At 37.5% G+C, this 15621-nt stretch overlaps 1 protein-coding gene across 1 annotated transcript in view; it reads left to right on the top strand.

Moving 5' to 3' along the window:
* Positions 1-812: 812 nt before the first annotated feature.
* The window catches only part of ACAT2 (acetyl-CoA acetyltransferase 2), a 386443-nt gene continuing 371634 nt past the window's right edge, over positions 813-15621 (top strand). The window contains exon 1 of the mRNA XM_044069684.1: positions 813-968. Within this exon, the coding sequence (XP_043925619.1) occupies positions 920-968 (49 nt within the window). The 5' untranslated portion in view covers positions 813-919. The remainder of the gene's footprint in view (positions 969-15621) is intronic.

Below are 15621 nucleotides of genomic sequence, written 5' to 3'. Positions count from 1 at the left end.
TCACGGCAGTGCTAGAGGAGTCTGGAAACATTTACGCCGGTGTGCACAACCTCATGAAGCACCATATAGACACAGAGCCTTAGTGGTCCATTTAACAGGCCTGTTACACTGTGCCTGCATGAGGGAGTTAAACAGATTCTGAATGAGAAACTACAGGAGAAGTCCCACTTTGTGCTAATCCACAATTCCAGTAGCTTACCTTTGCTTTAATATTTCTTATTACAAAATATAAATTAATAAATAAACATGCTGTTTTCATTTTAATACACGGTAATTCAGCATATATTCTTGATGTCTAATGTGAAATAGTCTTAGATCCTGAAAACCAGCAAGTAAAGAGATGGTTTGGGGTTGCTAGTGGCAAATGTTAGCTGATAGGATCCTCCCAAAACGGTCCAAATTGGGTCCCTGGGTTTGCTAAGGCCTGCCTCTAACTCTGTGCAGATTGCACTGCACTGGAGATGATGCTTGCTGTTTGCCAGTCATTGCGAACGCATGCCACGTCATATGTTTGCACTGATATTACTAAAGCTGAATTCTAATAAGATACTGTCTCGTCAAAAGCGAATGCACTGCTATTAGTATGAATGAGATTTCTGTATTATCAAAATGCAAATATTTTACACTCTTAATTAACTTCTGAAAAACAAATAGAACCACACTCTCAGCTGCCTCTCAGTTATTTCAATACCTGTCCGCCTACAAAATGGAAAAAGAAGAATGGTAGAGGGTGTTTCTACCACGTCCACATGGAGGGCAGCTTTCAAACGTCGCTCCACCTTTCTCTCCTTTCATTGGTCCATTAGTAACTTAAGCAACACGGAAACGGTTGTCATTATAGGATCTTGTACAACATCAATGTTTTTTTCCTATGAAGTCAAACGAACTTTGATTTTAGACAGTTCTTTCACGTACAATAATGAGTGTAGATTCGATAGTGATCGTTTCTGCTGTAAGAACTCCAGTTGGTAAGATCAAGCATGCAGTCTTTAACTTAATAAATAATATTTTGGATGGATTCAAATCCTTTTGTTGGTACGATGTATGCTAACGTCTTTTTTCTGTAGTTTTAGTAAATGCAAGCTATCTCTTTTAGTATAATAGAATTTTAGGATTGCATTTTTAGTGAGGTAACAGTGTATCATAAAGAAGAGATATGTTATTTTTCAGCTTTCCATTCTAGTATAATAATCAAGGCATTGTGGGGTTGCCAAATGCCCAAGGAAGGTGGGGCATTTTTTTCTTTCGTAGAAAAGCGAGATTTTGCAATACAAATCATACTAATAGCAAAGGAGTGAACTTCATTTTTTCCCCAAATAAAAAAACTTATTTTTATAACATTTGATTTGCTTAAGCTTCTGCAGGTATCAAGTTTGTGTTTTGGATACAAAGTAATTGCTTTATGCAACAAGTAAATACAAATTAGAAAATAGTTTTGTCTTAAAATCTCAGGACATTTGCCTTTCAATATATTTTTTGCTGGACACAACTGTCCTAAGAGGGACTGGTGGGAATCCTAAGGCATTGTAGTTTTCAGTGCTAGTTGTGGTTTGAGAAAGCTCTAGCTCTTAATTGGTTTCTGAAAGAGCGTCTCGGTGGCCTGATCTATCTGATTGGCAACCTGTTTACAGACCATGTGTGTGATTCATTCATTGATTGGTTAAATCCGTTGTATAAGGGGCTGGGTTGAAGTCCACCAATTATACCGGTGTTTTTGTTACTCCCCCGTAAAATGGTGCTGTACGTTTTTGTTGGTTATAAGGTAGTGATGTTAATTTTTGCGTCTCAATTCATTAGAGTTATAGATTTTTTTCTTTAAATTTAGTCTGGTTTAACAGTACATACACTGTTAAATAAGCACCTAAATCCATCGATTCATTATTGTTAACGCTATCAGTCTACCTGTTCTGTAAAACGTGGTCTTATTCATATCCCACTTTTAAATACCAGTGCTATGATGATTTCAATGCTCAATCAGATTATTTCAGTGCTCAGTCAAGGGTATAGGTGGTATCTGAAAAGTTGGGGGTACTGATTTTGGTGTCTGTGTGTTTTAATAGCCCTAAGTAGCCTTAATTATTGTTGAAATGGCTTCAACTAATTACACAGATGATGATGGCTAGGCTAGCGTAACGAATTTTACAAGAAAAAAGGAATTCGAGATGTGTGCACAAATTATTATGACCTTGAAAGTGACGCTCAAGACGATGTAAGTATTTTTACTGATATTAAAAAGTAAGCTTGATAAACTTTTTAATGCTGTACTTTTATGGAACTGCTATCTTTTGAGAAGACCAAAGTGGGGTATTTTTATAGAAACGTTTGCAGGACAGACAACCATTGCTAAGCATTGGACTTTGGTTTCGTGCCAAAGAAAACAGTAGCTTTTATTAGCATTTGAGTTATTATTTTTGCTTCATATCATATTAAGGTTTTTCAGATATATTATTTTATGCAACTATTGGAGGAATCTTATGAAATATTTTTTGTCCTAAAATCTCATGACATTTGCCGGTTTTCGAGGGACTGTCCACATAAACAAGGATAGATTGTAGTAACTTTATACTTTATCCTTTATAGTTCGTAACCTATATTTAAATTGTATGCAGTCTTTACTTGTTCTTTTGATTTGGTTCTGTGTTTACAGCATGCTCTTTGTTATGGAATACATGAAGTAATTAACTGGTTGTCCATGAAATATTGTCAGAGTGTGTGTGTGTGTGTGTGTGTGTGTATATATATATATATATATATATATATATATATATATATATATATATTTGAAATAGATGACCATCTTTGCTTCCCAGTGTTCCTCTTATTTTGAAGATGCTTGCATACTCAATTTGGCGATATTGTACTCGAGGGCCTCACCAGATGTGCAGTGGCAAGCCCCGCCCCCGTGCTGTTTCGTAATCTGGCATTAATGAATATGTATTCCCTCGAAGAATCCTAATACACTGTCCGGCTTTTATTACGTGTCTTGTGTTGTCTTCGAGAACAATTGTTTGTTTCTTATTTTAATATAAGCAAAGAAATGCGTATTTATTAAATAAAAGACATATTTCAGAAACTTCGTTTTGTTCCTGCATCTGACTGTCTGGAAAGTACATTTTCTTTTAAATTAAACGGTAAACTACATGGTCACTTTTTAGCTAATGATTTAATCAGGAGATACATTTTTTTTGTTCAAAATAAAGTATATAAGCTCACTTCTTATTCTTGTCTGATCTAGGGTTACCACCAGTTTTCCTTTAGGCTGGGCAGTCCCTTATTTGGGCAGGTGTGTCCTTGCCATTTTCATATCCCCCTTCCTGACAAGTGTCCTTTTTTTCGAAGTTCCCTTTATTAGTTGACTAAAGCTATTATTTTTGTATTTGAATCACTTACCAACCAAATAAAATTCTAAAGAGTGGGCTTTTATTTTAGCAAAAAAGCTATTATTTTTGTATCTGGAACACTTCAAAATGTAACAAGCAACTAAAATTCTTCAAGAGTGTGCTTTTATTTTTAGCAAAAAAAAAGTCCATTTATTTGCATTGTTTGAATGCCATGTCAGTCATGGCTCATTACATATGCAGACCTGGTCATCAATCATTCGCGACACGCCCACTTCTGCGCGAAATGCAAGGTGAGGCCTTCAAGTACAATATCGCCATCAATTTAATTTTTTTGGCGATTGACTGTGTATATACCATAGCACCCAGTAAAAATACTATGGTACCTCAGAATAGGGATTCTTTTTTTTTCTATTAAAACCTTTTACTTTGCCAGGGTTTTCTGGTTCTGGCAGATATGTGAGCCTCTTCTTCCTTTAGTAATACTTTAATATTTACATGCAAGTTAGTTTTCCTTGCTTGTTATAAACTTTTAAAATAAAATCATTGGAAGCACTTTGATCCCGAAGATTGCATGTCTGAGCAAAGAAAAAGAAGCATGCTGCAGGGGAACACTACAACTCTCCAATAGCACTGATTCAAATCCAAGGCCTTGGGCATCTTGTAGCTGGTGTAGGTTGTTGCTCACTTTTAAACCTGAATACGAGTTCGGGCAAACACCTGTGAGGAAGGAGACGCAAAGAAGTTTTAAGGTTAGGGAGTGATCTGGAATTTTTTTGAGGGGGGTTGGAGTTTTGGGGTTAGGGGCAGTCAGGGACTTTAGGAGTGGAGTTTTGGGGTAAGGGAGGCTGAGGGTGAGGACTCAGTTCGGGAACTGGGTGGGAGTTTTAGGGTTAGATTTTAGGTTCTGGTAGAGCTATACAGGTTTTTTTAAGAGTCTGTTGTTGGGAGGATAGGGTTATCATCTGTCTATCTTTGGGCAGTTGTCTCCTGCAAAAAAAACTAAAAATGGCAAATGTCCAGAGATTTTAGAACAAAATATTTCATTATTTTCTTTAATAGTTACACAAAACAGTTATTTTGTATCTGAAACACCTAAATATTATTTGAAATAGCATAAACAATGCAAATGCTATAAGAATAAGCTTTGTCCTTTGCACTGGCCGTTGGTATGTTTCATCCTGTAAAATTTCACCATTCTACAAAAAATGTCCCACTTTGGGCATTTGAAAAGGTGGCAACCCCATGGGAGGGCTGGGTAGAAATGAAAGATTGGGTTAGTGGAAGTTTGACCCTTTTTTTTTTTTCTCTCAAACAAATGGCAGTGAACAAGTGTGCTACTGTAGTGCTAGTAGACCTGGAAGAAGCTGTGCCTAAGTTGGGGCAGATGTACATACAAGTAACCCTCCCTGAAAACCTGGAATAATCAGCAGACAACAGTTTTTTTTTCTGCTGATGTTGGAGTTACGGAAAATCAACTGTACCATTAGCTGAGTGTATATGTAAGTCCATCTTGATGATGAGGGAAATAGCAGTGACTTTTACCTCATATTCACACCAGCTAACAGCTCAGGAGTGTGTATTGCAGAATCTCCAGCAGAGGCTACAGTGGAGATGTTTGAAAGTGAAATAGTAGCCATGGAAGACAGAAGTCATTGTAAAAACGTGAGAATTATAAGGGTAAATTCCTAGGTATATTAAAGCCAGATTCGCACAGTGATCAGGATTATGTGGCCTAGAACTGCTATCAGAGGTCTACTTTGGAAGTTCGAACTTTCAAACTTCATATGGTCAAGACCATAATATCGAAGTTTTGAAACTTCGAATGGTTTAAATGGAGATTGCCGTACAGTGCGGAACAGGAATTTGCAGTGCAATCTCGAAGTTGTTATATTTAATTAGCAGGGAGGCTTGCCCCCCTGTATAAACATTAAAAAAATATATATATTTTTTTTTTAATTCAAGTTTCAAGCTTTCACAACTTTGATGTTATGGTCTCGACCGTATGAAGTTTGGAAAGTTCAAGCTGCCAAAGTTGATATGGTCTAAGAATGTGCACATTGTGTTTTTGTAGCCTTATGAGACGTTAAGCTTTTCTTTGAAAGAAAAAGTCATGGGTAAGATATGGCTGCTGTAATGATCTTCAGTGAGCGACTGGCAGTTGTCTACTGCTTTGTCTCTACCTAGATATGTTTTAGGCATAGACACTGTTTATAGTTATGTTTTGAGTGTTATATTATTAATTTAATTTTTGATAATCAACTGCAATTAGAGGGTGCTTTAAAATTGTAACTTCAGCTGTTATTCTGTGGAGGGCCAAATATTAAAATGAAAGGTTATGTAAAATACAGGGGAGCTTGGGAAAACATTACATTCAGGTCTGGGAAATATTTTTTCATATTTAAATTATGAGCAGTTTTATTTTGCTGTCTTGGAATTTGAATGGAATTCTGGACCCACAGAAGAAAAACAAGGTTTTCTCATACATTCTGAGATATAAGCCCCAGATTTTATTTCTTCAGGAAACTCATTTAATAAGTCAGGAACATTTATGGATTTTTAAGGGCATATATCCTATTGGCTATTGTGTTGCCTCTCAGTCTGGCCGGAGGAGAGGGGTATAATACTGTTGTCTAAGTATATCATATTTCAACTCCTAGAGAGTTTGATAGATGAGGATGGGAGATATGTGATGTTGAAAGGCTTTTTGGTGGGGTGGATGGTGACACACATCCGTGTCTGTTTGTTTCTTGGCACATCTGTGAACATCATAACACAACCAATTAGGGAATGGATCCCTTTTAAAAATGAATTGCAATATGGGGAAGGGATTGGAGTTTCATCTTATCCCTTCAAGAGGTTTTTGCAGGGCCTAGAAGAGTCCCCCCCCCCCCTATGAACATTAGTAGATTGTTTGGGAGATGTCTAAACATGTTTGGGATAGTGGATGCTGGGTCTTCCTTCAGATGTTTTTACCTGCTATTCCCCATGCCACAGATGTTTTTCTAGATAGATTTTTTTTTTCGTCATGAAAGAGTGTATGATCATCAATTTCATTCACATTCTCACACACACACGTGTGTGTGTGTGTGTGTGTGTGTGTATTTTTTTAATCAGATCCTGCTGTTTCGGGGCTTGGAGAATACTCTCCCTTGGGAGGTAAGGGTTAAACACTGGAGAGTAAATTTTACTGTTTTGTAAGGGGGACTGATTAATTGCACTTTTTAGTGGAGATTCTTTTAAGAATTGGAAAGGATTTTTGTAATAATATAGGAATAGAGTAATGCTTTATGGGGACTGATTTATGTTGTCAATGGCTGATTTTTATCAAACTTCATGAAGTTTCGGTTCACCACAAATTTCAAACATGGTTGGAATACCTTCAGTAGCAATTGGTAACTACACAGACACATATGATGAGGGGGTGCTTTGGTGTGTTGAACCATCCAGGGAATGAATGGGAGAGCAATTGGTAACTACACAGACGCACATGATGAGGGGGGGGGTGCCTTGGTGTTTTGAACCATCTAGGGAATGAATGGAGGAAAAACAAATCTCTGTTATAATTTGGAATAAGCAAATAGACTCCTCCATTTAAGGGATTTTGAGAACATCCTGGCCAGTAATAGATTTTTATCACTGTTTTTGTGCAAGCAAGCAGTTGAAAGGCAGCTCACCAGTGTTAAAGACAATTAAAGTAATGTTAGGTACTACCAATATTATGGGATATTTTACAAAATATTATCAGAAAATGTATGTGGTCAGTCGTAAGCCTGGTGCTTTAAGCCTGGGTTCCCAAGAGTGTTTCTGCACTTGACCATTTCCTGATCCAGGTAGTTCAAGGGTAGAAACCTTGGTGCCACCAGTCTCTCTATAGGAAGTACAAGGTGCTGTAAAGCAGGAACCCAATGGGAAAACACTAGGAAGAGAAGATATTGCCGCTGAAGTTTACAGGTTGTTGGGGTGATTTTATAAATATTTTTCCACTCTGGCCAAAACAAAAATCATGATTTCTGGCACTTTTCCCTTATCTTGTAGGGAGACTGTCATTGTGGTGATCTGTACACTGGGCGAGATCCCACCTTGGTGGCATCATATAGACCAGTCGCAATGCTAAACCATGATTATAAAATGTTTGTAACCATAGCAAATAGACTCACTTGGGTGTTCAGGATTAACTTGGGTAAAATGGGTGTCATCCAAGAGAGAACAACCTTTGCTAACATTATATTAGAGTTCTTGGTTGTAGAACATGCTTTCATCTCTAAATAAACAGGAGTTATTGGTAGCAAGTATAGATGCCGATAAAGCCGTAGGTAGAGTATTATAAAAATTTGATTGGGATGTGTTACTTCGAATGGGGTTCCCTGCCCAGCTTGTAAAGATGATTACCTAGCTTTATACAGGTTCTGTAGCCAGAGTGAAGTTAAATTCAAGCTTCTTACTACCAGTGCAATTTGCAGACGGTTGCTTGATCTCCCTTTTTTTGTATGCAGTGTGTTTGGAGTTTCTGGCTGAAAAGGTTTGTGGATTACTTCAGGCATAAAATTAATGTGGGCAAAACATAAACAATTAACATGAATTATATTCCTTCAAGTCAGTCAGGGCACAGAATTTCCCTTTTTAGAAAGTGAAGATAAAATTACATATTTGGGTATTCATACGAGGAGCTTGATGACAGACTCATTGGAGATGATTGTCAGTGCTGAAGTGACACCCTAAACCCATGTGCAAAAATGGGGAAAAATGGGTTGTGGATAGATGGATTAGGAAAGGTTGAGTCTTTTTGTCATAGATGGAGATGCCTTTCCCTAGATATCACTCTTAAGAATATTAGCCATAACATGGTATATTTTCTGTCCGATTTTATACATTTCCCAGAGGATTTCCTTGCCCCCCGCAAAGGATTTTTGGGCCGAGCTTATATCATGCCTCAGCTGCTCCAGTGACATAGAGAGAGAAAGCCCCGACTGTGGCCCAGTCAACTCCGGTTCAATCAGTGGCTCGGGCAACTGATGTAACGGCAAAGAGGGATGGGCATGCTGTCCCAGGTGGGGGTTTTCATCAATGATGCTCCCTAAGGGGGGGTGTGGCCCAAAGAAGGGAGCTGTCCATGAATGCAGTCTGACAAGCCGAAGAGGTGGGGAAGGGAATGTGTAAGGCATATAAAAAAATCGATGGATGCAAGGGTGGCCAGACTCCAAGGATGCCTTTAGGATATACGACCAGCCCCAGCAAGACCAGAGTAAGTCTTGAGGGGGTAGAAGATTAGCTGGCAGACATAGTGTGGGCATGGAACACTGGGGAGCTGGGTCAGTAATATGAAGTTAAAGGGGCCCCCCCAAAAAAAGATGAACTCCTATCTCATGAATTTTGTGTAGGCAGGATAAAGCCTAGAATTCAATGGAAGCCTCTTACGTTTCCAGCTTCCTAAGATGGCTTAGACCTACACTTTTTTGAGCTGTAGGCTGCTACAGCTTGACTGAAGATCTTTGGGGAATTAATAAATCTTAGTAATCAACAGTTTGGGGTACAGGTTTGTGGCCCAGTGTACTGTCCCTGCAGAGATATTTAATGAGCTAGTGCACAACAGACAAGTTCACTGGAGATGTCTCTCAAAGGTGTTGGACTGTCTAATTATAATGGCCTGAATGGCCTTTGTCACTGTGTGATCAAGCTGGATAACTAACATTTTGCCAATTATTATTACTTGATATTGAGGACCATGGATCCGTGATTAATTTACCATGTGATATGCTTGCAAACACTAACTTTTTAAGAATATTTAATGGAAAATGGTAATATCTTGCCTTGGGAGGAGTTTGACAGATGGCTTTCTTGGTCACATGATCTGCAAAATTGCACTGTCTCATAAATTAGCAGAAAATTGTTTAAGATTACTTAGCAAGGCTGGACTAGACGTGATTTAGTTCAGAACAGTTTTGCAAAGCTCAACTCCTCTGGGGCTGTAAACTTTTATACAAGATATTGCTCAGGGAAAGTTAGCAGATAAGTACAGTCTCCTTTGGCAAAGAGCTGTAAATGTCTCAGTCCCTAACTTGGTTTTGTCTAAAATGTTACCTATGCCAAGATATGCTACTCGTTCCCATAGTTTCAGGTTTCTTGGATGGAAATGTTAATTTAAATACTTTTACAGACCAGCGAGGATAGCAAGAATGCTTCCAAACCAACACAGTCATTATCGCAGACTGAATCAATCTGTTTAGTATAGTAAAGCTTTAGAGCATACTTTGTGTGCAGTTTATTGTTCCATGACTTGTACAGAGAATGAAGATGAATAGTTATTAATTTCTGAAAATGCAGATTGCAAACCAGTGCTTAAGAACATCAGCTTCCAGCTTTAACTATATTATTTAATAACTAAGTAACTTGCATTCCCTTTCTATTACAATGTACCCATTTTTCATTCCATAACCTGAAAAGTTTGGTAACTATCCCAGCTACAGTTTGAAAAGTGATAGCAGCAGTGGGGAGATTGAGCATGCCCTCAGACGTACATCAGCAGGCCTTTGGAAGCTGTGTGAATTAAACCAAAGTTTACTGAAATACGATTTTGCGCATATAAAAATATAAATCAGTGACTGCCCTACAAGTTTGATACATTTTCTCTTCCCCCATTATATTGTTTCTGCATGATAGTGTGGAGGTTTTACCTTTGTCTTAATTTTATTTGTTTACCGGGAAATTCTGACTGGACACAGGTCCTTAATCAGTGTAAACCACACATTTGCATGTAAAGCACAGTTCTGGGGCAATAGAAACTAGTGAAACCACTGCAAAGGAACATGAGAACTGATGTACATTCATAGATTCATTTTTTAGAACAGGAGCAAAAATCCTAATCACAAACGTCTGCAAAACACAATGTTAAATTCTTGTTACTGAATACCAACCCCAGAAACTATAGGCTCATCAGTCTGACAAGTCTCTCTCGTATGGCCGTGAACACAGTATAACAGATTTGATTAACATCGACATTAAACACCCTGTCAGTCTAGATCAGCAGCAGTTTGGTTTTCTATCATGTAGATCCTTTCTAATGAGTCTGGTAACTTTCTTTGAAAAGCTAACACAAGGTGTTATCGGAAATCACGCTGTCCATACAGCCTATCTTGATTTGGCATTTGTGACCATTTCCAATGCTAGCATAATTAATAAACTAAATGTGCTAAGGTAGACTGTGGTAATATGAATAGCTATTTGGTAAAAGACAGAGCCCACATGGTGTGGGTGATGGGCAGAGTCGGAGAACACAAGGGTGAAGCAAGGATTAATGCTGTGTCTACTTTTGTTTGATCAGTATTTACTTCTCTAACCTTTAGATTAAAAAACGAGGTCTATGGCTAACCAATTTTGTGGCTGACTGCAAATTGATAAGTAGTTGTCAAGTCCCCCTCTGACACAGAAACCTTCCAGCAGGAACTTGCAGTTATAAATGCCTGGTGTATTGAAATGGGCTTAAATTAAATGATACGAAATTATAAAATTGTCACATTTGGCAGATAAAACCATCCCCCAACAAATAGCACTGACAACGCCCAGTTTAGAATAAAAATATACAAAATATACCTGTAGCTCTGAACCTGGGTGGATTCCCTCTCCTTTGATCACCATGTAGCAGTGGTTGACAGGAAATCCTTCATGGTGCAGCTGATCACAAAGGGAATATTACCCAGATCGAAATATGTTTTTTTGTCCCCCCCCCCCCCCTTGTGTTTAGCACTTATCCAGTTATTGAATGCAATACACCCTGAGGTTTACCTCACCAGACATATCAAACATTTGGAAAAAAACAGAAGTTTGCAATAAACAGGATGAGGCTTAAAGTCCTTAATCTACCCGAAAAGATGAGAAGCACTGTCCTTCTTGTCTTTGTCTTGATTTGGCTCCTCAGAGTAGACCTATACCTTGCTTTCAGAACAATCAGTCATCCAGGATCTCTGACAGTCTCACAAATACCAGAACAGGAAATTTAAACCTGCTTCAACAGATCAGTAAAACAAAGCGGATAGACGGACTCAGGTATTCGGCATCTCCCTCACCTCTGAAATAGACTTCCCCTTCACATAAAGCTGTGAGATGCACTATCTTCCTTCAGACTGGACATGGATAATTGGATGGTTATTCATAAATTTACTCCAAGCTTGACTGGCCTAGCTTTCCTTGGGTGGGGAAGAACAGTCTAAGGAGGGAACTGGCATGGTATAATGGTGAAAAGACTCTGTAGCCTAGAACATTCTACGAAGATTCCTGTGGAACATACTTACCAGCTCTACTGCATTGTACTAGAAAATGAGACTTCTAATTGTTGAAGTTGTAACTAAGTAAAAAAATCTCTTCTTCACATTAGTTCTTTCCTCATGCTGATATTTAAGTGGCCCTAGATCTTTTGACAAAAGATCTAGAATAAGAGATTGCCTGATTAACTTCTTTTATTCATCTGTTGTAGTTGTAGAAAAAAAGGCTACACTTTCATGCATGAAATTCTTTAAAATCTAATGGCAACAAGAACATTCTGATTTCACACTGCCACTTTAACTTGGCAGAAACTTAACTTTAAATCTGCACAGAGCATTTTTGGAGAAACTTTTACTTAATTGTGGTAAGACTGTAGTGTGAAAACGCAGAAAGTTAGCTAAGCTGATAAACCATCCTCTTTTTTTTTTTTTTTTTTTTTTTTTTTTTTTTACTGAGTTATTGTTTCCACTTTTCTCTTTCTGATCCTAGATGTTGCATTATTTTTGAATTACAGTTTGCAGAGTTTCCTAAGTGTGTGTTTGAGGTTATTTGCCAACACAGATGTTTCACAGAGAAATTATTGATGTTCTATATTTTGGCTGTGCAGACAGATGCATTTACAAAATGATAAACCTCCTAGCACTTTCTGAGGAACACTTTAATCTAGCAATACAAGAGTACATGTCGTAGTGTGTGGCATATGTTAGAAATGGAGACATACAGCTACAATATTCCAGCAGGCAAGTGAATCTATTAGAAAAGGGACTGCAGTTTTCAGCAAGGAAAAGCAATGAGACAATAGACATGGATAAAGAAGTAGGCTGGAGCATAACTCTCAACTGTCCTGACTTTTGACAAATTTCCAGATTTTTGCCTCAAATATTTGGTCTGTTCATCATAAAATCTGTGTTTTTCTGATAAATCATTGAGGACTGAAGTAACTAAATAATGGCATACATTTGAGTTTCAGACCTCATATCCTTCAGAAAATACATGATAACACAAATTCTATTATTCTAGCAACCTTCTAAATTTATACAAGCAGTATTTAAAATCTGTTCTTCTGTTATTTTAGGCTGACTTCTTGGGCTAAGAGGTATGGACTAGAGTTTCCCAAAGGTGCTTATCTAAGTTCAGAACATAGTTTTCTTTTGTGTAAACAAAAAAAATAAATAAATAAAAACAAATGCTTGCTACACTTGGATGTGTGCAAGATGACGTTTGGTGGGAGTCGGAGTGAAGCATCCATCTTCTTGTTTTAGTCGATATAGATGAAATTGTACTTTTTTTCTGTTTTACTAAAATAATAATAATTAAAAGACATGTTAATATTCACTTGCATTTTTAAAGTGCTCTAAGGAGAGAGAGAGAGAGTACTAGAAACACCAGTTCTTGTATTTAACAAAGTTACAAAGCCCGGAGTAAGAGATAACATTACATGACAAATACTAATAAAGTGCTTAAGACTATGCAGCATATGTATGTATACATAAATGGTTACATTTGCAGTCATGGCAAGTGAAAACATAAATTACAATTACAGGCTTTAGTGAGGCTGAAAAACATTTTGTGTGGAAATTAAACAGTAGTGTACACTGTAGAAAGTAAGCAGTAGTATACACTGTAGACTTGTGCTACATTTATTTAGATAACCACATTACTAAAAAATTAACGAGCAACAACAACAAAGTGGCTGTGGAGTGTTGTTTATCTTCTTAAATGTATTTTAAACTGGTGTTTGGCTTTTCATCTCCCGAGGGTGTATAGACATCTTGTTAGTCTTTTGTTTGTTACAAACTCGAGCCTTAGTCATAAAGACGTAGTATTAATCCTTCATCTCACTCTTCAGTTAAAACTAATAATCTTGTACATTGTGTAGCTGCATTAAATTACATAAGTAATTTACAGCAAAATAGACCAAGGTCTACATTCAAGCCTTTACTGAAAGCATATAAAAACTGTAATCAAAACTTGCTTCTGGGCTGATATTTGCACAAACAATTCTATTATTCCCTGGTGACGTTGTACACGGATCAGCAAAAATATGATGCAGATCCCTTTTCCTAACATCTCCTAAATTCTCCATAGTATGAATTTTGAATTTTATTTTAGTCCTGTATAACATCTAGAATTTGAATAGTTGCACACAGTCAACACCATCATACACCACTGCTTTGGAGTCTTGGGTAAATTTCCTTTTGGTGAAACAAAACTCCCTTTTAATCCTGATACCATGTGAATTAATACCATATTTCCACGCTTTGCACTTTTCAGAAGTGAAGGCATCTTTGACAGATAACCTCCTTCTCAGTCTCAGTATATCATATTGGGCACCAACATGGTGTACAGGTTTCTTCCTCATCTGTATAAAAAGAATAGCTTTCTTGTGTGCAGGTGTTCGATTCACGCTAGGCGAAGCAAATTGCCCACTACCATCGTTTTAAGAACAGAAGTCATTAAATGTAGTGAGAAAAACATTTTGCATTATCAGCTGATGTTTGTTTTCTGGAGTCTGTGCCCTGAAAATGCAACATTTTCAATCCATTAACTTCTTTTAACAATTTAAAAACTGTGATGCAATCTTCTGACTTAGAAGCATTCTTTCTTGCCCTGTACAATTCCCCATAGGGAACGCCATCCAGTAAATTAGGAGGGATGTGACTTTGTTCTCTGTAGTTGACTTTATATATGATTTACTGAATATTGTCTCTCCACCTCTGTGTAGGAGCATAATGTCCAGGTAATCAATTTGGTCATTATCTATTCTGGCCATAAATCTGCATTCCATAGTAATTCTGATATAGCATCAGAAATAATTGCTAGAATTCTTGGTTCATCTGAACGTGTCCAGAGTAAATTGTCAATGTATTTTCCATAAAGAAATGAATTTGTGCAAAAGCGAAAAAAAAGTGGAATATACAAACTTGCTTTCAAAATGACCCATAAAGCTATTAGTATGTGTAGGATATACTGTGACTCCACATAGCTATCCTTGAAACTTGTAAGTAGAAATCACTGTTCAACTTAAAGTAATTATGAATAGAGCAGAAATGAAACAGTGCAATAATTACTTCTGATGAAGGGCTCATGCCAGTTCAAAAGCTCAAGTAATTGCAAAACCTATGTTGAATCAATAAAAGATATAGGTTGATAGGTAGGTACTAGGCTATCTGCCCAAGGGCCTAAGTAAGCCTAGCTAACAAGATTCCCTGGCTTATGCCACCCAAGAAAGTTAATTGCCTGTGCCCCTGTCGAGCAGAGCCACAGAAGTGATCCCCGGGGTGTATTTCCTATTTCACATCCACTCGTCAAGATTTTTCTTGAGTGCTAATGAGGAACTTTGCTTGAAATAGATGGGTAGCTTGTTCCAGAGTATAGGAAGTCTCTGGGACAGGAGTCTACCCCTCCAGCATGTCCTGTTTATTGTGGTGACAAGGTTTAGGTCCCTAGAGCGTGTAGCTCGGAGGGATTGGGATTTCTTTAGGTGTAGCATATTACATCAAAGTTTGTGATGCAGTATCCTTGCGTTTTCTGTTAATAAACCAACAACGCATTTCTTAATTGTTTCTTTCATTGCAAGAATGTGACTGTAGTTTGATTTTTGGACCCATTCCCAACAGTTCATACACTACACGCATTCCATCTCTGTGACAGATTGAGGTGTATAACTACAAATGTCCACTACTGGCCAGTAATATCTCACTTGCCATGTTAATTTGTTTAATTTATTTAAATATTGTATATCTGTTGATTAGCAGGTACTGGTAATATTAAAAGTTTAAGCAGATTATCTTACTTGTGCAACTTGATCGTTCAACTCTTGAGGCTACAACGTGTTTGAAACACTGTACCTCTGCCATATGTAGCTGCATTACAGGCAAGTGCCACTGGTAACTGCTCATCATAATGCACCAACACTTTGTTACAAGTCAGAGTTTCTGTACACTTTATGGAAGTATTTTGCTTATTATATATATTACCATGACACCTGTTCTTTATCTCATGACTAACATAACAAAAATAA

Source organism: Protopterus annectens, chromosome 1.part0 (genome assembly GCF_019279795.1).
Source record: "Protopterus annectens isolate FY-2018-M chromosome 1.part0, PAN1.0, whole genome shotgun sequence".
Lineage (NCBI taxonomy): Eukaryota > Metazoa > Chordata > Ceratodontiformes > Protopteridae > Protopterus > Protopterus annectens.
The sequence above is the reverse complement of the archived record's forward strand: the minus strand, read 5'-3'. Positions and strand labels throughout refer to the sequence as shown.